The sequence below is a fragment of the Canis lupus genome, chromosome 14 (assembly GCF_003254725.2).
Source record: "Canis lupus dingo isolate Sandy chromosome 14, ASM325472v2, whole genome shotgun sequence".
Taxonomy (NCBI): domain Eukaryota; kingdom Metazoa; phylum Chordata; class Mammalia; order Carnivora; family Canidae; genus Canis; species Canis lupus.
In genome coordinates, this window is record NC_064256.1 from 43,210,185 (window position 1) to 43,234,113 (window position 23,929).

Consider the following 23,929-nt stretch of genomic DNA (forward strand, 5'->3'; position numbering starts at 1 on the left):
TAATTATATTAAATGCAATTATTTATTTATTTTAAAGATTTTATTTATATATTCATAGAGAGAGAGAGGCAAAGACACAGGCAGAGGGAGAAGCAGGCATCATACAGAGAGCCTGATGTGGGACTGGATCCAGGGTCTCCAGGATCACACCCTGGGCTGCAGGCGGTGCCACCGGGGCTGCCCTAAATGCAATTATTTAAACACTTGAATTAATAGCCATCAATTGTCAGACTAGTTAAAAAAATCAAGACCCAATTAAGTGCTGTTTACAGGAAATTGACTGTAATTGTAATACACAAAGAGGTTTAAGTGTAAAAAAATAAAAAAATATTTCCCATACAAATGAGTGATGAGTGTTACATTAATTAATAGGAGTGGCTGTATTAATACCAAAGTCAACTTCAGAACAAGGGAAATTGCTAGGGACAAGGGTTGCATTTCGTAATGTTAAAGGGATCAGCTCAGGAGCACCCGGATGGCTCAGTTAAGCATCTGCCTTCTGCTTGGGTCATGATCCCGGAGTCCTGGGATTGAGCCCCACATTGGCTCAGCTTCCTTGCTCAGTGGGAAGTCTGCTTCTACCTCTCCCTCTGCCCCTCTTGTGTGCTTGCTCGTTTGCTCTCTCTCTCTCTCTCTCTCTCTCTCTCAAATAAAAGTCTTTTAAAAAAATCAGTTCATCAAGAAGGCATATTCTAACTATGCAACTAAAAACAGCCTCAGTCTATAAAGCAAACTTGACAGAACTGGAAGAAAATATAAACAAATCCACAATTGTAGTCAGAGATTTCTACACCCTTCTCAGTAATTGGTAGAGTAAGCCGACAAAACAAAATGATAGGAGTTTGAAGGTATAAATTTATAACCAACTTAATTGCCATTTAAAAAATATCTAATAGCCGAAGAGTATAGTTTTTTAAGTGCGTGTGTAAAGTCTTTTATATTGTATTTTTGAATAGCCCTCTAACTGAGGTTTGCGTTTTCAAAGTGTTATTTAAAAAGACAACATGGGAAAGACTGCATATGGCCTGCTAACCATGAAGTACTTCATATCTGGCCAAAATGAAAGAAGTCTGACAGAAAAGATTATATGTAAAACTAGGAAAGATGAGTCTAGGTTATAGTGGAAGGAAGCACGTCTGTTTGGGAATGAAGAAGATTGAAATGGAGCGTGATGGTTGCATGTGCACATACATTTGTCAAAAGAACTTCTGTGATATGAAAGTTTGTAACAAGTTGAAGATACAATCAGCCATTTAAGTAGGAAAATTTTAAAGCATTCTGGTCTCCCAGAATTAACATCTATTTATGCTAAAACAACATCAAATCTCATTAAAATGGGCAAGTTAGAGCACTAGTTAGATATCATTATCTGTCAAAAACCTTTATTCTCAAATAACGTCTCTTCACTGATTTTAGCTTTTTTATGACTATTACCTACTCTAAAACTGTACTCACAGAATATATATGAAAATGTTTATGTAAATTTTAATGCCTTTACAACCTCAGACAAAATAGTAAAAATAGACAAAATCAGTGAGAACCATTCATGATGCACAAGCTTATCAGTGCTAGAAACTAGCAAAATGCAGTGCAGTGTACCAGCTACACAGCTTAAAGACAACCACACGAGGGCTCTCTTTTCCTGGTACTGAGCTGCTTGTGAGCCAAGACAAATCCAAACAGATCAAAACATAAGGAAATACTTCCTAAACTGAAATACAGGTATTACATGAAGCACTTGATAAAAGTGAATTCTTACAAATGAAATGGGCATATCTCAGGATATGAGCATAATATAGTCCGTGATTTTCAGAGGGATAATGTTTTATATTGACATATCAACCCAAATCATTAAACTTCTGCAAGCTGCTCTTTATCAATGTAGGTGTCAAATTACATTGAATTAGTCTGGGGATTTTAAGATTACTTTCTATAAGATGACAAGCTGGTCATTTTTACATTTGTTAGAACAATAATGAAAATGGTGATCCTTTTGCCAGCAGACCGGTTTCTGACAAATTTATGTTAATTATTCTAAAACTTAATTTTTTAAAAAAGTGGTTTCGACTTTACTTTGATCTCAAAACCAAAGGAATTAATCATTGAGACACTTGTGGAACTTTATAAAACTAGTCACATTTTTGGGTGCTTCCCAGAATACTGTTTGATGTCATTGTTAAAATAATATTTAATTTAGTGTTCCTTATAATACTTAAGTTGGTGTTCCAAATAATTTAAATTTGAGTTCAGTTATTTTTATCCGGATAAAAATATTGACCAAGCTGTATTACACTTAAAATGAAAACAGTTTAGCATTTGGTAAAAAAAACTCCTTTAAATTAAGGCATAGGGATGCATGTTTCACTGATATATTATGTGTTTTTCTTTGTAGGGAATTCACTGTTGAAACTGAGGGGAAAACATTTCAGTTAACAAAAGACATGGTCAGTGTGAAGAGATTCCAGAAAACACTACATGGTAAGTTTGTAAAAATAATTAAGAAACAAACACAAAAGGTCATTACTCCTTAAAGTTGTTGTTTTTTTTTCTTTTTTAATGACATAACCATTTTACAGAAAATTTGAAGAAGAAAAATAAATCTTCAGTGCCACAACTCTAAATTTTATGAATATGTTTAAGGCATTATCTTCTGCCTTTTTAAAAACTTAATTGTATTAATACTGAAAGATAGTTCATAATGCCAGCTTTATATTTCCTGTGGCCCTAAGTACATATGAAGAATATCTCTTTGATTAAAACCATTTTTTTTTCCATTTTAAGGAAATGTCCTTTTGTTTTTTAAGCAAAGGAGAGAACTCACCCCTTCTGTCTTTTGTGGCAAATTAATCTGTTAAAAAGTCATTTAGATTAGTGATCTTTCATGCTTTTTTAAAAGATAAGGAGGTGATTATTTTTTGAAGAACAAATTACATGAATTGGAACATGAGTGTTTCAGAGAATATACAGAGGATGCTTATGGTTAACTGTGGCTGGCTGGAAGCTTCTGGAAACTGGGGGTAGTAGGTGGGTATTTGAGAAGCTACTGCTCATGGAGAGAGCATGCCTACTTTTCTGTTTGTTTTTGGTCTGCCCTATAGCCAGGCTTCAGGGAGCTGTAAAAAACAATCTGAGCAGTGATCAGAGTAAGCAAGGGGATCCTTCTTGCTCTGGGGCTTTTTTTTTTTTTTTTTTTAAGATTTTATTTATTTATTCATGAGAGACACAGAAAGAGATGCAGAGACATATGCAGAGGGAGAAGCAGGCTCCCTGCAGTGAGCCTGATGCAGGACTCAATCCCAGGACCCTGGGATCATGACCTGAGCCAAAGGTAGATGCTCAACCACTGAGCCACTCCAGTGCCCCTCTCTGGGGCTTTTAACCACCATCCTGACAGCTGGTTCAGAACTGTACTTAACCGTTGCTTGGGTGACCCAAAAGGATGGGCAGAGGATGCCTTGGTTGTATTTTTAAGATGTTTTTTTTTTTCTTTTTTTAAAGATTTTATTTATTTATTCATGATAGAGAAAGAGGCAGAGACACAGGCAGAGGGAGAAGCAGGCTCCATGCAGAGAGCCTGACATGGGACTCAACCCTGGGTCTCCAGGATTGCGCCCTGGGCCAAAGGCAGGCTCTAAACCACTGAGCCACCCAGGGATCCGTATTTTTAAGATGTTATTCTTACTCTATATCACAGACAAAGGAAACAGCCGCTCTTTTCTTCCACATATGTGAATTTTTTATTCTACTTATCTTATTTCCCTTGAAACAAACTGTCCAAAGTTAAATCATTTTAGTTATCTTAGACCTAGTGCTTAGCACTCCTTCCTTTCCAAATAATAAGTAATAATTAATACATTTCCTGTGTGTACCAGAGGTGGAGCCTCTCCTCTGTGAGGCCTCTGGTAAATGTCTTTGATTGAGTGCAGATCCCCGAGCAAACTCTTCTCTGAGGGCCTCTTGACCCCAGAACCTTGGAAGTACAATGGCAGTAATTTGGCTCTCTTAAAGAGTTCTCATCAGGATAGCAAGATAAAAAGTTAAACACAAAGCATGTGATATTTATTGTGTATAGGAATTGTTTTTGTTAATTTGGCCAGCTGTGGTGGTAGATTTTTGGTTCTAGCAAAGTGTTATAAAAGCTTGAGAGGTTTAATGCTTTCTGCAAGGCAAGGCAGATGATGGACTGGCTGTTGCTGCTCATAGCTTACCAACTGTGGTATACTTGGTATACATAACATTATGTGGTCTACTATGGAAGGAATGCTCTGCTACCTTGTTTCATTTTTATGTTGTATAAACAAACATTTGATGAAAAATCTTTTCACTCCAACTTTCTCTTTAAAGGCATCATTTTTCCTATCAGACGGTTTTAAGGAATGTTCTCACTTCTTTGTCCTGATGTACAGGATCAATCAAGTCCATGCAGAGCAGAGATCTTTGGGGCAGCCCGGGTGGCTCAGCAGTTTAGCGCCACCTTCAGCCCAGAGCCTGATCCTGGAGACCCGGGATTGAGTCCCACGTTGGGCTCCCTGCATGGAGCCTGCTTCTCCCTCTGGCTGTGTCTCTGCCTTTCTCTCTCGCATGAATAAATAAATAAAATCTTTAAAAAAAAAAAAAAAAAAGTGTAGAGATCTTTTTAGTGTTAATAAGTTGTTGAGAGAGGACCCACAATGCATTATGTAGAGTTTGAGAGAACGTGTTAATTGGATTTCTATCTTTTTTTCAGTGGAAGAGGTTGTTCCGAATGTAATTGAACCCTCCTTTGGACTGGGCAGGATCATGTATACGGTATTTGAACATACATTCCATGTGCGTGAGGGAGATGAGCAGAGAACAGTAAGTTGTCTTGGATATTGCACTATTCTCTCATAGTGTCAGGGAATGAAATTTACTGAAGTACATTATTAGTAAGGCTCTGAAATGATTGGTTAGTTAGTGATTGGTTAGTTACTGCATGCGCTACTGGTATGAACACTCCTCTCTCCTTTGCTGTTTACATTCTTATGTTAGCTCATTTGAGCTTTGGGATATGTAGATTTTTCTAGATACAGTTGCCTGGTGCTCTTTATCTGAGACAGAACATACTACTTTGGGGGAACTATCTGTATTGCCTCAATGAAAGATACTGGCACTTTCTGGATATACTCATGTTTTCAGAAAATTGGGAGGAAGAGGATGAAGCATTTAAGGGAACTTTCTCAAACTACATAAAATTCAAGGACTTTAGGGGTAAACGTTTTAGTCCAAAGATCCTGATTCACAGGACTGAACCCAAGGATCTATATTTTTTTCTTATAAGAATACCAAGTGAGAGATCGACAGATAGTAAATTGGGCAGTAGTACTTGGAGTATAGCCTTTCCTAGCATTCAAGCACTGCTAAAGATAAATGTTTCTAAGAAGTCTTCATTAACTCCCACAAACTGTTTTTTTTGGCTCTGATGCGTCTGACTCACTGCTCCTTGCCTTCCACTTTATCTCTTCACTGTGTCTTATTCCACCTTTCACACTTTGCCACTGCCTGCAGAAATTATACTCCTTTAATTTATAGGCACAGATTTCCAGGAAAATCAGAAGACTGGCTAGAGTGGAGAGGTTGTATACGCCAAATTAAGTGAATGAAACATTCTTATCTGCACAACCATTCTACAGATGAGTGTATATGATGTGAGACATCAACTCTGTAGATCTTTCTAGGACATTTAACCTTGAAGAATAGACTGATACGTTCTTGGTGCCAGTATTTTAAAAAATCTGATATACTCTTGGTAATAATGTAGCTAATAAACTTACTGTTTTATTCTCTACCCTAATTGCATCTTTATTTCCTGACATTTAAGGAATAAGCTCCTCATTCATTCAACAGACAGTAAGAACCTGGTCTAGACACCAAACATGTAAATAAATATAGGCATGGTTATTCCTGAGGAATGGCAGCATACGAAAGTATTCTTTTTAGATACCAAGTTTGCTTCGAACCTTTTCTATTTATTTTTCTAATAAAAAGGTCTTTTAAAAATCTTTTAGCTGTTTCTTTGAATCTAACAATATTGATATAACTGTAATGTTAATAGAGATTTTATAAGGCCTAATCAAGAATAAATTAGTGACAGTGTTTTATGAATTGTATAGAGATTACCCTCATGAAGAGAAATTTGATTAGGCTCTTGGAAGCCAAAAAATGCTTCTAAATTTTTATTACCTAGTCCCTTAATCCATTTTCCTATAAATTTGGTATAAAAACATTGTCAGTGAGATTTAAAAAGTCATTTAAAAAATTTATTTTTCTATAAAGGTAGGTCCTCGCTTCTCTCTCACCAGATAGAAGAGAGGAGTGGAATTCTGAATGTTGTATGATTCAGGAAGCCATGGACTCTAGGGTTTACTCACAGTGGGTAGTCACCATTGCTTGGCATTTAAGGCTAATGAGGCTTTTGAGGGACTCAGCTAGAACCCATGTCAGTGATTTTTATGGGACTTTGTCATTCTGAGTTCCATATTCTTGCCTTCCTGTGGACCTTTTATACAAATATTATTTAAAAACTGGCTTCAACTTTTTATTTCTGACTCAAAGTGGAAGACTAGTTTGCCTTCCACAGAGTACCTTTGCTTTCTTTATTTCTGAGTAACTCTGAAACCTATTTCAGGAGCAGTTTAGATGGGTTGTACTTTTCAATGCAGGTATATAAAGCATCTCTTTTTGTTTCATACTATTTGGATATGCATTTGCAAATTATTTAAGTTTTTTATTTTACCTGGTCACTAAGACTCACAGATCCTTCAGCTATGCTGAATTTCTTAAAGGACAGAATGGGATTTTGTTTTTTGGCATTGCCACCTATTATTTGGTGATTTGGAGAGAGGGTCTTTAGCAGTCTCCATAGAAAGACGTAAGGCTTTAAGTGGTACCAGAAAATGACCATCTTATATGGTAGCTTTCTGAATGCTTTCACATCATTCAGCTTTTTACAGCAGACGTGTGAAGTAAGTAGAGCAGATGGTAGGTACCTGCTTTTAGACGGAGAGACTAAGATCCAGAGTTCACTAAGGCAGTTTGAATTTAGAGCTGAAAACCAGATCCTTCTGGTCCTGATTATCTTGTTTCTTCTCTTTTGTTACTCTGCTTTTCATATCATGTGTTTTGGTATTTTGATAATACAGTTTGGACATAATGTTTAAATGTTTATAAACTAACACCTTTGGATTTCTTTCTTTTTAAAAACATGCAGTTCTTCAGTTTCCCTGCTGTAGTAGCTCCATTCAAGTGTTCGGTCCTGCCACTGAGTCAAAACCAGGAGTTCATGCCATTTGTCAAGGAATTATGTAAGCAAATCCAATTGGGTAATAATCTCCAGGGGAACACTGTCAAGTAGACTGAATCTGAATTTTAGGAAATGTATCTTTTTTTTTTTCAATAGAAATACATATTAAATAAAGAATAAATCTAAGTGATTTTAGCCTCTGCTCTTATTTCTAAAAGAGAGAGTATGCTTGTTCAGAATGTTTTCTCCTAGCATTTGAATTAGTCAAAGATAGGAACCAAGGGTCAGATTTAAAGTATCCTCACTTCTCCTCTTGACCTTGGCACTGCTCCCCTCATTGGGGGAATCCTAGTACAGTGTTAACAACCCTAGTAGATCTACATCCACTGTTCCCACAGCACTGAACAGGCTCCTAGTGGTCGTGTGGTGGGGCCCACTTATTTCAGAATCGGGAAATGGGAGATGTTCATTGAGTTGCTTGGAGTCATGCAAGTAGAGGTGAGGGAGTCTGGACAGGGCCTTCCGGCCTTGACCCTTGGTGTGATACTCATTCTCCTATGTGAGATGGTGGTAGGAGTGAGGGGTTGGACTCCAGCAAGGCACTTAGTAAACTTTGGGGGTTTTTCTTTCTTTTGCAGTTGTTACTTATTGCTCTCTTGTCTCGGTCCCTTTTACAAATTTCCTGAGCTTGTGTGACAATATTTAAATGACATTGGGACTTTCTCCATTTTTTATTTTAAATTTACTTAATTTGTTTTGGATAGCTGAAGCCCTGACCAGGAACGGCGTCTCTCATAAAGTAGACGACTCCTCTGGGTCTATTGGAAGACGCTATGCCAGGACTGATGAGATTGGCGTGGCTTTTGGCATCACCATTGACTTCGATACAGTGAACAAGACCCCTCACACGGCAACCCTGCGGGACCGAGACTCTATGCGGCAAATTAGAGCAGAGGTGGTTGGCGTTTTCTTTAGCATTTTTAGTCTTAGAAATGTCTACTGGTTCCTTCTGACTTGACCCGGATTTTGTTGTTTGTATGCACCCTCCCTTTTTTTCCCCTTTTGAATTTTAATCATAGGCTGATATCAGAGCACAGATTCCCAAATCCCCTTGGTTTAATTACGAAAATACCCGTTAACAGTTATCTAATGTTTTATAACCATTTGGCTCACTCTGGGCTCATTCTCCAGCAGTTTGCTTTTATATAGCTGTTTGTTTACTTGGGTAAGAGAAATACAATCCTGAGTGGTTGCTGCCATAGTTTTATTGGCAGGCTTTAGTGGGCTTAGACATATTTATCTTTATATTTCTATACAAATGTATACATATGTATGTATAAGCTTTTCCTATTAATCCATTCAAAATAGCCAATAATGTTTCAGTAATTTTACTTAATGGGGAGGGTTAATGGAGATGGGAAAGGAAAGAACACCCACTTTAATTGACAACTGCCTGACTAATTTATTAATTTTGAGCAGAGGTTTTATTTAGAGTGCCTCTTATGTGCTCAGCTTTCTACAGAGAGTTAATAATAGGAAAACAGAAGTGAAAGAATGCTTTTTTTCCAAAGGAGTCTATATTCTAATTCGGAAGTCAAAGATTTCTGGTTTTTCTTTTTACAAACCCAGATCTGGCTACTCTGAACCTACATACCCACTTGATAGTGATTCTCAGAGTGTGGTGCCTGAACCAGCAGCATTCATATCACCTGGGATTTTGTCAAACAAGCAAAATCTTCACCTACTGAATGAGAAACAGAGGTGGGTGGGAGGTTAGAGACCCATGAGGGTGGGCATGACATGACTGTTTCAGCAAGACCTCTGGATGATTATGTACAAGTTTAAGAATTGCTGCTGTGTAGTAACCAATATTTGGTTATGGCTAAGGAACAGCTGGTCCCCTTGCTCAGGGCTCTCCAGTTTGCCAGCCTTCCCTCACTCGTGTTACTTGACCAGCTCCTCTTCTAAGAGTTAAAGTTTAACACACATGAAGTAGCTTCAGGTGACAGAGATTTAGAATAACTAGGAGGGGCTTTGTGGGAGAATTAAGTTATCCAGGGCTGCTGGTAGATATTTTGGGCTGGAAGTAAAGCATGACCGCAGGACTGGGAAAGAGGTGAGTATAAGTAAGTAAGGAGGCTTCAGTAGGAGTGATGGGAAACATTCTGTGGGGACCAGTTTACAGAGGGATCTTGTCATTATTTACACACTGATTTGGCTCTCTAGAAGGTCTCCTGAGTTCAGAGTGACTCTTCTTTTTGGCAGTCTAATTAAGTTTGTTGATTCTTGCAATTCTCTTTCCTTTCCCGCAGGTCTCTGAACTGCCCAGTGTGGTCTGCGATCTGGCCAATGGCAGCATCACGTGGGCCGATGTGGAGGCCAGGTATCCTGTCTTTGAAGGGCAAGAGACTGGCAATCGAGGAATAACGAATTTGGCAACATCTGACGACCACTTGCCCTAATGAAAAAGTAGCTCTTATGTCCACTTTACAAACAGCATTGCAATTACTCCTGAGGACTGCATTTTATCCTCAGTGGCTGCCTAATTTGACCCCCATAATTAAAGTTGAAGGAATTCTGAAAAACTTGTAATTCATTTGCTCATGTTTCTGCATTTTCAGCAAAGCTGTATTTTTCCACCTTTGGGTAGTCATACTCATGGCTTAATGTTAAATGCAGTTAATACGTTTTTTTCATCAATAGATGTATTGGGGTAAAATTTACATACCATAAAACTCACTAGTTTTAAGTGTGATTCAGTGATGGTTACTGTATTTACAGAATTGTGTAGCCATCACTGCAATCCAATTTTAGAACATTTCCATTACTCCAGAAAGAAGTCACATGTGCACTTAGCATCACTGTCCGTTCCAACCCCAGCCCCAAACAACCACTTACCTACTTTCTGTCTCTCTAGATTTGCCTTTTCTATTCTTTCTCTTTTTCTGAGAAAGTGATGCATTGAAGAAAAAAAAAAAAGTGATGCATTGTGTTAAAGAGACAGCATTCTCTCAGCAGCTGGAACCACTTCTAGGAAAAGCTGAGGTAGGGATGGGTGGCGCAGGAGCAGTGGAGGGAGGAGGAAGAGGAGGAAGCATGCTGCAGTGGGGGCTTAGGGCTGGCAGCCATGATGTTATGTGAACAGAGGACTTTGCTCTTCTGAGTCTCCAAGAGGGGGTGCGCGTTGGCAGAAGCCTGCTATCCTAGGGCATGCTTGTCTTGGCTTTGCAAGTAGCTCTGGCAGTTGTTGAACTTGCCACCCATCTTGTCTGACTTAGTAATTCTCAACCATCACAGTGTCATGATTCTAGCCTAGAAGTTTTGGGCTCAGATTTGAGGGACTTTACTTCTATTATGTTTTTGTATAGAACACTCAAACACATATATTTACTTGTTAGGAAAACATTCAAGGATGTGCAAATTTGAACAACTCTCTAGAGTTAAGACTTTATCTAGTGTCTCAGCCTCCTCTCAGACAGCGTAAGGTAGGGGCAGGGTAGTCTCCAGAATGTTTCTTTTGTCTTGGGAATGAAGAACAATTGAAATAGTGGATCTCCCAGGAATTCCCTTCATTTTTATCTCTTCTCTGATGGTGTCTGCCACAGTAGTAGGTATTCAATACATAGACTTTGGATGAGTCGAATTTTTTAATGAATCTCTGGGGGAAGAAAGCTTTTTACTGAAGCTTATTTCTCTTCTGTCTGGTCCTTTTTAAAGCATTCATTATTAACTGATAAGGAACTAGATTTTGAGTACACTGAGTGTTCATTTTCTAGGGATTCCTTTCACCTTGTTCTTTTTTTTTTTTTTTTTAAGATTTTATTTATTTGAGAGAGAGAGAGAGCAAGAGCAGCAGGGAAGAGAGACAAGCAGACTCCCTGCTGATCTAGGATGCCCGATCATGACCTGAGTTGAAGGCAGATGCTTAACTGACTGAGCCACCCAGGTGCCCTCACCTCAGATTTCTTAAAGCTCCTTACTTGCATAGTCTAGCATTCTCACATTGGGGCTGGGCTTTGCTTATTCTCATTTACTTCGTTTTACAGCCAGTACCTCCATAGCCAATCAGTCACCACCACCTCACATTGTTATGAGCTCATTAATAGTAAAGATACATTTTTTAAAACTTAATTTATTTGAGATAGCATGAGAGAGAGAGAGTACAAACAGGGGGAATGACAAGCAGGAGAGGGAGAAGCAGGCTTCCTGCTGAACAGGAAGTCTGATGCAGGACTTGATCCTAGGATCCTGGGATCATGACCTGGGCCAAAGGCTTAATCATCTGAGCCACCCAGGCACCGGTAAAGATACACATTTAATACATAGTGTGACTGCCTACTTTGGATCATAAAGGGATTATAACTAAAGCTGTCTTCACTTTAAATTGGCAAATACATCTGTCATGAGTTCAGTGCTGGATATTAATTCTGGGAGCCCTCCCTTCCTCTTCTCTATTCTTCCCCTAGGGCCAGTGCATGATTTCTCCTGAGAGAACACCTGCTGTCCCTAGAGTGATTGATTACCTGAGTGGGGAATGGGAGCCAGAAGCAGAGCTCACTGGTTCTGTTTGTGCCACATGTGCTTGATGCTGAGCATAAGCAGGTGAAGAACTATCTTATGAATGAAGAGTTTTGTGCATGTGTGTGCATGCTCACACATACACCTCTCTTCTGTTCAAGCTCAATATGTATTTGAAGCCAAGGTCTTTCTGGCTTGATGCTCTATGAGGCCTTTATAGCATTTATGTATTTGTATGTATCAGACCGTGGGCTAGTTCTATAAGAGCTAGATAAATAGCACTGTCTCCGAGAAGTTACCCCTTTTTATTCACTCTCCAAAAATAGTGATGGTGAAGGGTCAGATTCAAACTGGTTTCTGTGGAATGTGCATAGGAACACAGTAGTTTCTTTAAAACCTAGGTTGGAATTCGGGGCATTCAAATACAGTGAGGAGGTGTGTCCAGAGAAGTGGTCTGTGCCTGACTTTTGCAGGAGTCCAGAATCTTAATACTGCCTAACAGCTCATAACAGTAAAATCCTGAACATAGGTGAATGTTCCAGAAATGGAATTCATTGCTAAGTCATATAAATATAGAAATGATCTTACTAATTGCATGAGATGGTACTAGAGATGTCAGATGATCTCTGTGACAACAGCTTGCAAAATTATTTTGTTCAATAAATCACTTGAAATGCACTCATTTTAGACCTTCCTTTGCTTTTTCCTTAATCAATATAAACATAGGGTAACGGTAGCAACTGTTTCAGCTAATGGAATCTTTCATAAGAGAACTAGGTGCCCTGGAAATAAATACAAATTATCTCTGGATAGAGTTGCACTTAACCCTTTGTCACCAAAGAGAACTATTAATCTGTATATTTGGGCTGAGGCTAGGATGGAGAGGTTTTTGATAGCATTGCTCATGTTCAAGAAATTTGCACCAGCATCTTTGCTGATAGTCTGTTTAAGGCAGGTTTTATTTTGGCATTTGGCCAACACCACAAAGAAATTTAGTTGATTCAATAAGTGAATGGATGAACAATTTTACTGTGCTTCAGAATTCAACTCTTGTTGCCTCTTCAGTAATTCTTGGTTATCAGGCTGCCTCTAAGCAGTAATTGTGTTAAAATCTTGCAGATGGAATTAAAGTCTCTTTTGGAAATTGGGATAGAATTTGGGAGCTTTGACAGGAGTTGTTGGAAGGAAGCAGCCCATGACCCTGTCCTCTTGTCCAGGAGCTCTCCTGTGTTTGTGACATGCTATTCTCCCAGCGAGATGGTGTATCTTCTTAGCATGTTAAAGGACATATCTTTTCTTTTAAGATTTTATTTATTTATTCATGAGAGACACAGAGAGAAAGGCAGAGACATAGGCAGAGGGAGAAGCAGGCTCCCCGCGGGGAGTCCAATGTGGGACTCGACTCCAGGATCACAACCTGAGCCAAAGGCAGATGCTCAACCACTGAGCCACCTAGGTGCCCCAAGGACACATCTTTGGAAACCTGTTGCCACAGTAAATGATACTAACCCTGGCTGCACATTAGAATCACTTGAGCTTTAAAAAAAAAAAAATACCCATGTCTATGTACCCTTCAAACCAGTTTAATGAGTTTCTCCAAGATGGGCCCTGGGCATCGGTATTATTTTGAAAGCACGCTGAGAACCACCACTGTAACGGATGCTTTAGCCCAAGCCATAAAGAGACTGAGGACTGCTCCCCACTTCCACCCAAATTGGGGAAGGGCCTCCTGAATAAAGGGTTTCTTCTGACAATAGGGGTAAAGCCAACATCAAAGTTTCCAGAAAAAGGTGAATTTAGCAGGCATTGATTTTGTGGTACTCCACTGAGAGGTCTCTAAATGTGCTCTCACAAACCCTGAGCATCTCTACAGCTTATTTCTGTTTCTCTTACCTTGTGTCGGGGGATGAATTCCTCTCAACTGACCCATTTGCCCGGCCAGCTCTGGTTCTGTCCAGAGACTTCAGTGAAATTGTAACAGTGTTTACAGAGGGAAGGGCACGTTTGTAGGGTGCCTACCATGTGACAAGCCATGTCCAAAGAGGGTTCCTATGGGTTATGTCTTTTAACCCCTCCAATAACTTAAGTATTATTATTGTCCTTTTCCATAAAAGTAAAAGAAAGCTAAACGTTTTCAGTTTCACTCAGGTAGTAGAGGGCAGGACCAGTTTTGAACCACGTTCAAAGTCAAACACATTATGCTGCCATCTGTGTTTTGCTAGTTTCTCCTTTTGTGACTAGAGATGAAGAGAACTTGAGAAAGAGTGTCTTGAAGTGTCTGAGAAAATCTTACCTTTAGAAAAGTGTCTCAGGATATTCAGCCTCACTGGATGGGGATATCTGCATGCTCTCTGACAGCAGTGGGAACTTCCCTTCTCGAGGGTCGGAAAAGCTTGAGCTCTTGGAATCAACATGGCTGAGCTCGACCTAGAGCCAGCTTGATCACTGTCTTGGAATCTAGAAGTTGGTTTTGTGGCTAACTGGATCGGTTCGTAGGTCTGTAAGGGATGGAGCTCCTGGAGAAGCCTACTAACTTACTTCCCATGCTGGTCATTATCCTAACTAAACCAGAGTTGGACTCAGCCCCATATTACAAGGTGTAAATAGTTTCTTGCTATTGGAAACGCTTATTTGTATATAACTTTGCCCTACAACTGAAGACCTTTCCTCCTTGTCCAATCTTTTGGCGTTTGTAAGAGCTGATTCTCAGCCCGGTTAAGAAGTCTAGTTTTATCAGTCATGACTTAAGAAAAACTGTAGATATCTCCCTAAGGAAGATACTGCTGACAGAGGAGAGAAGGGGTAAGAAGACTATTAGTATACTCCCCGTGTGCTACGGAACTACGTTCTGTCTCCATGCACCTCAGTTTCTGTCCTCAACCACTGACTTTGCTTAGTCCCCTAGCTAGCTAATCTTCCTCTTCTGTCCTCCCCCATTCCTCTCCGCTCCCGTTACCACTCCCTGCTTTGTTCTCTCTGCTCTGGCACTTCGGCACTTGCTCATCTTCCTGCTTTTATCTCTTCTGCTGTTTGACATTAGCCCATTTGGGGGTATGTACCATGAAGGACACACAGTTTCTACTCAGCATGGGGAGGTTCTTTCAGAGCATGTTTGCCTTGATACCTAGATTTACCAAAACCATTTAGGTATCATTTGTGAAACCATTTCAGATTCTTTTGCCCAGGTTAGGGCTTGTGTCCAAGAACCAAGTCAGCGGCCCAGGCAGTTAGGGCACAAACCTGTACACAGCTCTGTGGTGTACAGTGCTATGATGGGTGCTAAGGGAAGTATGATAAGGGGAACGATGAGGGAGGGCCTTTGCTTGGAGAGGGGAGAGCTGAGTTGTCAGTTGGTCCTTTCGCTACCATCCTTGAGGCTTATTTCCTTTTCTGAAAGCTGGTTGAACAGAATGGGTTCCATTTTTAGCAAATGTGCCCATGAAATAGCTGAGTATATGTCTATTTCCCTCACTCCTTGAAGTTTGCCATGCGAGCTGATTGAGAGGAAAGTTTCTGTCCTTGGCCTGAATTCTTGTGTCCACATGTGAATTGAGCTCTGATACTACATACAGGTAGTGTCACCTCCAGCAATTTGTATAACCTAAAGCCAATAAGCCTTGACCATTAGAGAAACTCAACATCCTCATTCAAAAAGAAAGAAGCTCTCTGTCAGCAGAGCTCTAGGCAGAGCCCAGTGGGGTGGCTGGCACTTGTGTTAAGTGAGGAAAAGCCAACGAGTGAGCCATTTCTGCCTTGATTTTTAAATCTAAGGCCAATCCAAACTAGGCAGAGAGGAGATTGCAGACCTATAGCCCTGGACACTGACTTGAGAGGCATCAGTCCTCATCATGTGCAATTGGATTTCAAAGAGAAAGGAGTCTGTTTGAATTAGCAAATGTCCATCTACTCTGTGGGAGCCCAGACTCTGTAATGTATGTATTGGGGCAGGGCAATGTAGTCAAGATGAGCTGCGGGGGGGGGGATCCCTCAGCAGAGATTGTGGTTCCTTTTGGTGTTTTCACTACTATCCTACTGTTGTGAACTTTCTTACTATGTGAAATGCTGGATCCATTACTCCCCCAAAAACACTTTCCCTTGAAAATACGAATTTATTAAGAACCCATACCGGGGCGGCCCCGGTGGCGCAGCAGCTTAGCACTGCCTGCAGCCTGAGGTATGATCCTGGAGACCAGGGATCGAGTGCCATGTCGAGCTCCCTGCATGGAGCCTGCTTCTCCCTCTGCCTGTGTCTCTGCCTTTCTTTCTCTCTGTGTCTCTCATGAGTAAATAAATAAAATCTTAAAAAAAAAAAAAAAAAAAGAACCCATACTGGTGAGACAATTAGATAAGTGGGGCGGGGAAGAGGGGCAAGTAAGTATGCAGTGGGATTTCAGTGTCCATGGGTGATCTCATGGAGCCATGAGCTTTCAGGATATGGGTGGGTAGGGCCGTACTAGATATAATGTGCATTCCAGTCCCAACTGAATCTTCCAGAATCTAGCTGTGATGGCCCTGCTGTAACCCTCCATGCCTCTGTCCCAAGCCAGAGCCTGAGCCTGAACCTAATGGAAGTTTCATGAACATGAGGCTGAAAAGAGAGAGCCCTTCTCTCTTTGGGAGCCAAAGCTCTCTGCCCCCTCATGTAATGTTCTGGACTTGGTACAGAAGTGAGCCTGTGTAGAATTTTTCCAGACAATGTCTGCATTTTTTAAGTCTTAAAACTCAATCATCAACAATCAACGCAAAAGCGATTATGCTAACTAAAACAACTTAGGCTAATTAAAACCTTTTTTAGTTCATCAAAACCCACTGTTCTGCATCTGAGTGCAAGTTAATTGATAGTGAGATTAAGCACAGTGAAATTGTGGGAAAGGAAAAAGAAACCCACAAGCTTTAAAAAAAAAATTATTAACATTCTTTTAAAAATTGAGACTAGACCTTTCATTTTTCTGAAAGAAATTCTGAAACAAGCTTGCAAACCTGACCTGTCAGTTAGTAACAGCTCCTCGATGCCCATCATGACTGCTCTTTCTCTTATATGCCACATCCAGGCCATCAAATCCATCCTCACTGGGTATTCAGATCGGGCCATCACCCTGGTCTGGCCATCATCTCCCTGCTGGTTTATTGCAAGACTCTTATCTGAACTCTGTCTCATAGTCTATTTTTGACATAGGGGCTGAAGTGATCACATTCCTCCTTCAAATCCAGATTCAGTGGTCCCCCCCCCCAACCTCCTACACACACATACACACTCATGCATGCACACACAGAAGCAGGACCTTGGCACTGGCTTTTCCATCTGTAACACTTCCTGCCAGGCCCCAGATGCTCACAGGTACTCCCTCCGCTCTCACTGGGGTGATCCAACAGTCACCCTAATGGGGCCTCCCCAGCCAAGCCCTCCTCCCCTCGCATTCAGACACATACGCACTTTATATCCCATTCCTCGTTTATTTTGTCCTCTTTAAAGGTTAACACTTTTTTAAAAAGATTTTATTTATTTATTTGACAGACATAGCAAGAGAGCACAAGCAGGGAGGGAGGGGCAGGGGAGAAGGAGAAACAGATTTCCCACTGAGCAGGGATCCCCAAACGGGGCTCGATCCTAGGACCCTGGGCCTGAGATGAAGGCAGACACTTAACCAACTAAACCACCCAGGCACCCATGGTTAACGTTTTATAGTATGTTTTCCTTCTTTATCTTGTCTAATTTTCACCCTCCCCGTCAGAATGTAGGTTCCATGAGGTCTGGGATTTGGATCTGTTTTATTCACGGCTATATGCCCATTATGCCCGGAGGAGTGCCTAGCACTCAGTAGGTGTTCAATAAATATTTGACTAAAGAATGAATATTCTCACACAACTGATGGATCATTGACCTGTACATCTGTAACTAATGATGCACTATATGTTGACTAATTGAATTTAAGTTAAAAAAAAAAAAAGAATGTTCTCTAGGGTAGTTCCCACATTTAGTATTTTGGTGTAAAAGCTGGCTTATTTTGGAATAAGCACCCTAAGGCACATCCATAACTCAACTCTTGGCTCAACATGCAGGTCCCCAAGTCTAAAAGCCCGACAGTCATCGAGTAGATAGTACGAAGGCAGGTTAACAAATGTAGTATTAACCGGTAGTGGACACAAAATCTCAAAACTCCAATCTCAAAACCCCGTGGGATATGTTAGAGGAACTTCAGCTAATGCTTTGTATTATCAAACTATCTTTCCATTGACGTGATGAAAAGGGTGTTTTAAGGTGAAATATTTTTAAGACAATTACTAAATTTTTAAGAGTATCACTAGCATTTTATAACTAAAATGAAAGCAGTAAATTTTAAATTTCTTATAAAATGCGTAGACTCTGAGAAGAGGTTCGAGGCAGAGAAACTCTGAGACTTCAAGGCCCTTTAGAGACAAGAGTTCCTGGGTCTGGGTTAGACGTCCTGAAAAGAACTGGTAGCTTAGAGTAGCTAGTATTTTTTTTCTTTATAAGATGAGTTTTTCTATATTGCAATATTTTTGTTTTTAAGATTTTATTTATTTATTCATGAGAGACACAGAGAGAGAGGCAGAGACACAGGCAGAGGGAGAAGCAGGCTCCTCGCAGGGAGCCCCATGCAGGACTTGATTCCAGGACTCCAGGATCATGCCCTGGGCCGAAGGCAGATGCTCAACCACTGAGCCACCCAGGCGTCCCTACACTGCAGGATTTTTAAGAGGATTAAATGAGAAAGTACATGAAAAAACATTTAGTCCTGTCTGCCATGCAGAGGCACATGGTAGTGTTCACTTCTTTCCTTTCTCCTTTAGTATTTTGGTGTAAAAGCTGGCTTATTCTGGAATGTCTACCCCCTAATTCCAAATCCAGTGCCCTGGCACATCTGGCCCTACTGTTTGCACTCATTTGTGTACTGTCTTTGTTTCATTCCATCGTGCTTGGGTAGAAGCTGCCTCTAGCAATCTCACTTAGAAAGCTCCTTCCTATCCTGGGTACTGCCAAGAGGAGAGAGCCCAAGAGACTAAGATTGTGTAAATTCAGTGATTTTCAGATTCATGTTTTTGGAACCCTTTGTTCACATGAAACCTCTCTGGGCACCCTGACATTTCCTGGGTACTGGCAATTCAGGGCTGGGGCTGACAAGGCTCTGGCTGGAGACCCAGCCTATGGACAATAGGTGGTGCGGGGAATGGTAGAGAGCTGTGCCCTGCGGGGGAGGGATGCACACTGCAGGAGACACGGGGAGCCAAGGGCCTTGTGTGCCAGGGAAGGAAGGAGGGTGCTGGTGGCTCCTGGGGCCCTCCTATGTGAGAAGCACTCCTGGAGTGCTTGTTAAAAGTGCGAACTCACACCCCCTGGGATTGTGTTTCAGGAGGTCTGGAGAGGGCTCACAAACCCGTGTGACGCACAATGCCCCAGCGCCTCTAACACACAAGCAGGCCTGAGCACCACCAATGGAGGAAACTCATCAGCTACCTCAGAGCACTTTTATTTTATCTTGAGGTCATGGGCTTTTAAATTTGGGTCTGTGGTTCTTTTGAGCATTTCCAAAGAAATCTTCTGCACTATTTAATGCATAGTATGTTTTATATATTTGTATTTTTCTAGGTAGGGGAAAGAATGCATCACATTTCCAAGGAAGGACCCTTTTTTTCCCCTCATTCCTTCAATGGTAAACGTTGAGGGAAACAAAGGGAGGAGAAGTACAACTAAGAATAAATCATATACAGCATGCGGCCCACGGATGCACAACTGAGACATGTAGAACATGACATTCTTATAATTCTTTTTTTTTTAATTTTTATTTATTTATGATAGTTACAGAAAGAGAGAGAGGCAGAGACACAGGCAGAGAGAGAAGCAGGCTCCATGCACCGGGAGCCCGATGTGGGATTCGATCCCGGGTCTCCAGGATCGCGCCCCGGGCCAAAGGCAGGCGCCAAACCGCTGCGCCACCCAGGGATCCCAGAACATGACATTCTTAAAGGCTCTTGTGACAGGTGTTTTACTAGAAGAGACAGGGTAACCTTCTCTTGACAAGAGCAGGATCTCCAAGATGCCCTAAACCTCACTTTTAATGTGCACAAATTCCTTAGAGACTTATCCCTAACCCCCACTAACTACAGAGAACAGAATCCATCACTCCTCATACTCACAAATGTAGCTCTTCCTGCCCACCACCCTGTCCCCATGCTTTAATAAAAGCACCTTTTGGAAACATCTCAAGAATTCTTTCTTGACCTTCACGCGCAATGATCCCATGTCATAAAGACCTTAACATTTAGGTGTGGCGCATTGAGGGTGTGGGGTGTAGGTTAGCCTGAAATCTGGTTCAAACCGAGAACTGACATGGATTTGGAGACACAGGGCTGAGGGGGTTCATCAGCACAAGGACTAGAGGCACCGACTCCATCATGCACACTTTGGAAAGCCCCAGAAGGACAAGGTATTTGGGCCAAGCTGGAAGAATAAAGAGAGGGGGCAGCTGCGGGGTTGCTCATGGGTCCACCACCAGCCTTTTCCAGAGGACCTGGAGACCAGAACTGGGGGAGGAAAGAAGAAAGGACAAGAGTCTTTGAATTTCTCTATCTTCTTGGGCAGAGGTGCCTCCATGGGGATCTGTGATGCTGGATTGTTTAGTGAGTGCGGTTGGGCTTCGGGAGCCAGAGAAGGCTTCGCTTGGTGCCCCGCAGAACTAATTAGGAAGCACAATTAATTACTTTCTTGTTTTCACAGCAGAAGCAGAGGGATGGATGCCCCTTCCTGCTCACTCATTTGTCCAAGCAGCAGTTATCAAGACTGGATGAGAGACTTTGCCTCGGAAGGTCCCCCTGCTTGGGCTCTCTTTGCAAAGTGCAGTAGTTAACATTCTGGAGTTCCTGTGGCCCTGGCTTTCATCAGTCATTTATCCAAGCAACATTTTTGGCTCCTGCTTCGTCCTTAGGCAAATGTGAGGTTTAAGTAGGGTGATCCTAAAGTCAATTGTCTAAGCCAGGACATGCGGTTGGGAGAGTGCTTCCACTCCCCTGGGGACAGGACCGTGGGCACAACCCTGGACAGCCAGGCCACGGGTCTGGTTCCTTAGCTCCACCCGGTAGGAAGTCAGGGCCCATCAAGGCATGGGCCCCATGGCGGTGTGATATTAACAGGTGGACACCTGCAGGGGAGCCTTAGAAGGATGTAAAGGCCCTCACCTTCCAATTTTCTGCTTACATGTGGAGAGATGCCCTCAGGCTGGGCCTCTGCCCTTCCCCTGCTTGCGTACTCCATCTCTCTTGCTCTCTCTCTCTCTCAAATAAATATATAAAATCGAAGAAGAAAGGAAGAAGGAAGGAAGAAGGAAGGAAGGAAGAGGAGGAGGAGGAGGAGAAGAGGAGGAGGAGGAGGAGGAAGAAGAAGAAGAAGGAGGAGGAGGAGGAGGAGGAGGAGGAGGAGGAGGAGGAGGAGGAAGAGGAAAGAAGAAGAAGAAGAAGAAGAAGAAGAAGAAGAAGAAGAAGAAGAAGAAGAAGAAGAAGAAGAAGAAGAAGAAGAAGAAGAAGAAGAAGAAGAAGAAAGAAGAAGAAGAAGAAGAAGAAGAAGAAAGAAGAAGAGGAGGAGGAGGAGGAGGAGGAGGAGGAGGAAGAAGAGATCCCTACTAACAAATCTGGGGGAAACTCAAACCCGAGGCCACCGCCTTGAGGCCTTCCATTACAGGTTTCCAGAAAAGCAGGTCAGGTCACTCCCCTTCCCTTCCTAGAGTAGTACGTGTGTGTTGGAAAGAAGAGACGAGATGTCCCCTTGTTCAGTGGCTCCCACACCAGACAGCAACGGAAGCAACTGAGGGGCTTGTTAACGTGCAGATCCCTAGATCCCACCCAGTCTGGAGATGAAGGTCCCCAAATCCGCTCTCGCAGAGCAGCCCCGCAGGCGTGTTCTCAGAGCAGCAGGCCCCTGGCCAGGCTCCCTGGCTGCAGACACCATCCTTTCCACAGACGTCTCCCTGACCCTGGCGGAAGTGTCCCTCTAGGAAAGGCCCCCCCACCGTGTGCCTCACAGCCCCCCCGCTCCGGGACGCCCCGCGTCAGCCCTAGGCCTGTGAAGGGGCCAACCTGGTGTGGGACAGCCCCCCTTCCCATCCAGTTGCCTCCCTGCCTGTGCGCCCCCTCCACCCACAGGGCCCTGGAGATGCTCAGGAAGGAAGAGCAGCAGGCCCTGGGCCCCCTTTCCAGTCTGCCTGTCTCATAGGGCGGTGTAGATGCCCTGGACTATGGCAAACGGGCAAGGGGTGCTTGGGTGCCCCGAAACTTGTGTGGCTGGAGGCCCCCACGGGCGTGGTCTCGGCCATGTGGAAGACGCAGGAGCTGAGGAAGGGGCCCAGCGCAGACGCTGAGGGTTTTTTTTTTTTTTTAATTTTTATTTATTTATGATAGTCACACACAGAGAGAGAGAGGCAGAGACACAGGCAGAGGGAGAAGCAGGCTCCATGCACCAGGAGCCCGATGTGGGACTCGATCCAGGGTCTCCAGGATCGCGCCCTGGGCCAAAGGCAGGCGCCAAACCGCTGCACCACCCAGGGATCCCCGCTGAGGGGTTTCTAGTCCTTTCTGGCCCTCTCCTCCTCCCCACAGCAGGTGGAAGCGGACGCTGGAAGACCCAGCCTTTCTCCTGCTTTTACCTGGTACCGTTTGGGAGCTATTTCTTCTCAAGTAGATCCTGCGTTTCTCGGGACAGGGCCGTCATGGTTATTTGTGCTGCGATTTCCATGCGTGGCCCATCGTGGGGCCCGGGTGCACCTCGGCAGGGCCCAGCAGGCTCTCGGTCCCCTGGGCCTCCGCTGCGGCCCCTGGAGCCCTTGCCTGCGTGTCTGTGAGCCTCCGAGCGGGTCTCTGCCACCTCCGTCCTCACGCGGTGCTCGGGGTCCGGGAGCCCCGGATTCCTCTCTCCGTCCACGTTCCTCTCCGCTGCTAGCCCGCCTCCTCCTCGGGAAACCGGGGGTCCCGTGGCGTCGGGCCTCGGGTGGCGCCTGCACCACAGACCCTCCAGCAGGGCCGCGTCCTTCTCACCTTCCACTTCCCACCCCACAGATGCTCGGCACCTGCCGCGGCTCATCCCCCGCGCACTGGGCTGACAGGCCAGGGGGTCGGGGCCCCGCTGGGAGTGGGGCCAGAAGGCTGGGGCGAGGGGATCCCCGGGTGGCTCAGGGGTTTAGCGCCTGCCTTCGGCCCAGTGCCGAAGGTCCCGCATCGGGCTCCCTGCAAGGAACCTGCTTCTTCCTCTGCCTGTGTCTCTGCTTCTCTGTCTCTCATGAGTAAATAAATAAGATCTTTAAAAAAAGAAAAAAGGCTGGGGCGAGGAATCCTCTTGTGGTGTCAGGCCTTCCTCAGCTTTGTAAATCTGGGCCGTGAAAGGGTTAAACAGGAGGGTCCAGGGCTCCCCTCACCCCCCCAAGGGGTCTGGGTGCCAGAGCTTGCCTACTAAGGAGGAGAGTCTGCCAATGAGGCCACCTTCCAGGACAGACAGCTCAGCGAGGGACTGCCACGCTGAAGCAGATGCTCGCCAGGGCTGGCACGGCCGGGAGGAGCAGGTGCCTAATGAGGTTAACCAGTGCGGCCCCCCGAGAGGGCCTAATGGCTCTGGTGGCATTTCAGAGCCCGAGCCCATGACCGAGGGCCCCAGGATTGGGGGGTGGGTGTGCATGGTCAGTCTGCACAGGACCAAGGGGGCCTTCTCTGCACTAGAGAGGGACGGGGCCAAAGTGCCTGCTGAGCAAAGGTTAGGGACTCTGATGCTCTGCAGGCCGGGAAACAGGGCCGTGGGGTGAGGAGCCGCATGCGAGGAGCAGTGACGGGGGGGGGGGAGGGGGGGGACTGGTGCCGAAGCCCCAGACCTGCTCTGGTGAGCCCTGAGCTCCTTGCTCTGCAAGATCCCCCATGATGCCAATGGAAGCAGCCAGAATGCCGCCTCTGAGTGCACAGGGAGGCTTTACAAGACACACGAGAGTCAGTTCCGTGTCTCAAGAAAGCACAAAGTCAGGGAGCCCCACTGCCTTCCTGCCCACAGAAGAAAAGTGGGGGGCCGGGCAGTGTGACCCTCAGGTGCACCGCTCAGCCCTGCCAGTGGCACCCAGCTGCCCGCAGTGAAAGACGGCACGAGCGCCTGCCTGGGGCAGC

The 23,929-nt window shown here is 43.7% G+C and overlaps 1 protein-coding gene across 2 annotated transcripts in view; it reads left to right on the forward strand.

The window, feature by feature from the left end:
- Positions 1 to 9,846, forward strand: part of GARS1 (glycyl-tRNA synthetase 1) — a 43,712-nt gene extending 33,866 nt beyond the window's left edge. For both annotated transcript variants that reach the window (XM_049093767.1, XM_049093768.1), the window contains exons 13-17: positions 2,393 to 2,478; positions 4,727 to 4,836; positions 7,229 to 7,322; positions 8,026 to 8,216; positions 9,574 to 9,846. In XM_049093767.1, coding sequence (XP_048949724.1) covers positions 2,393 to 2,478; positions 4,727 to 4,836; positions 7,229 to 7,322; positions 8,026 to 8,216; positions 9,574 to 9,723 — 631 coding nt within the window. In that variant the 3' untranslated portion in view covers positions 9,724 to 9,846. The remainder of the gene's footprint in view (positions 1 to 2,392; positions 2,479 to 4,726; positions 4,837 to 7,228; positions 7,323 to 8,025; positions 8,217 to 9,573) is intronic.
- Positions 9,847 to 23,929: the final 14,083 nt, after the last annotated feature.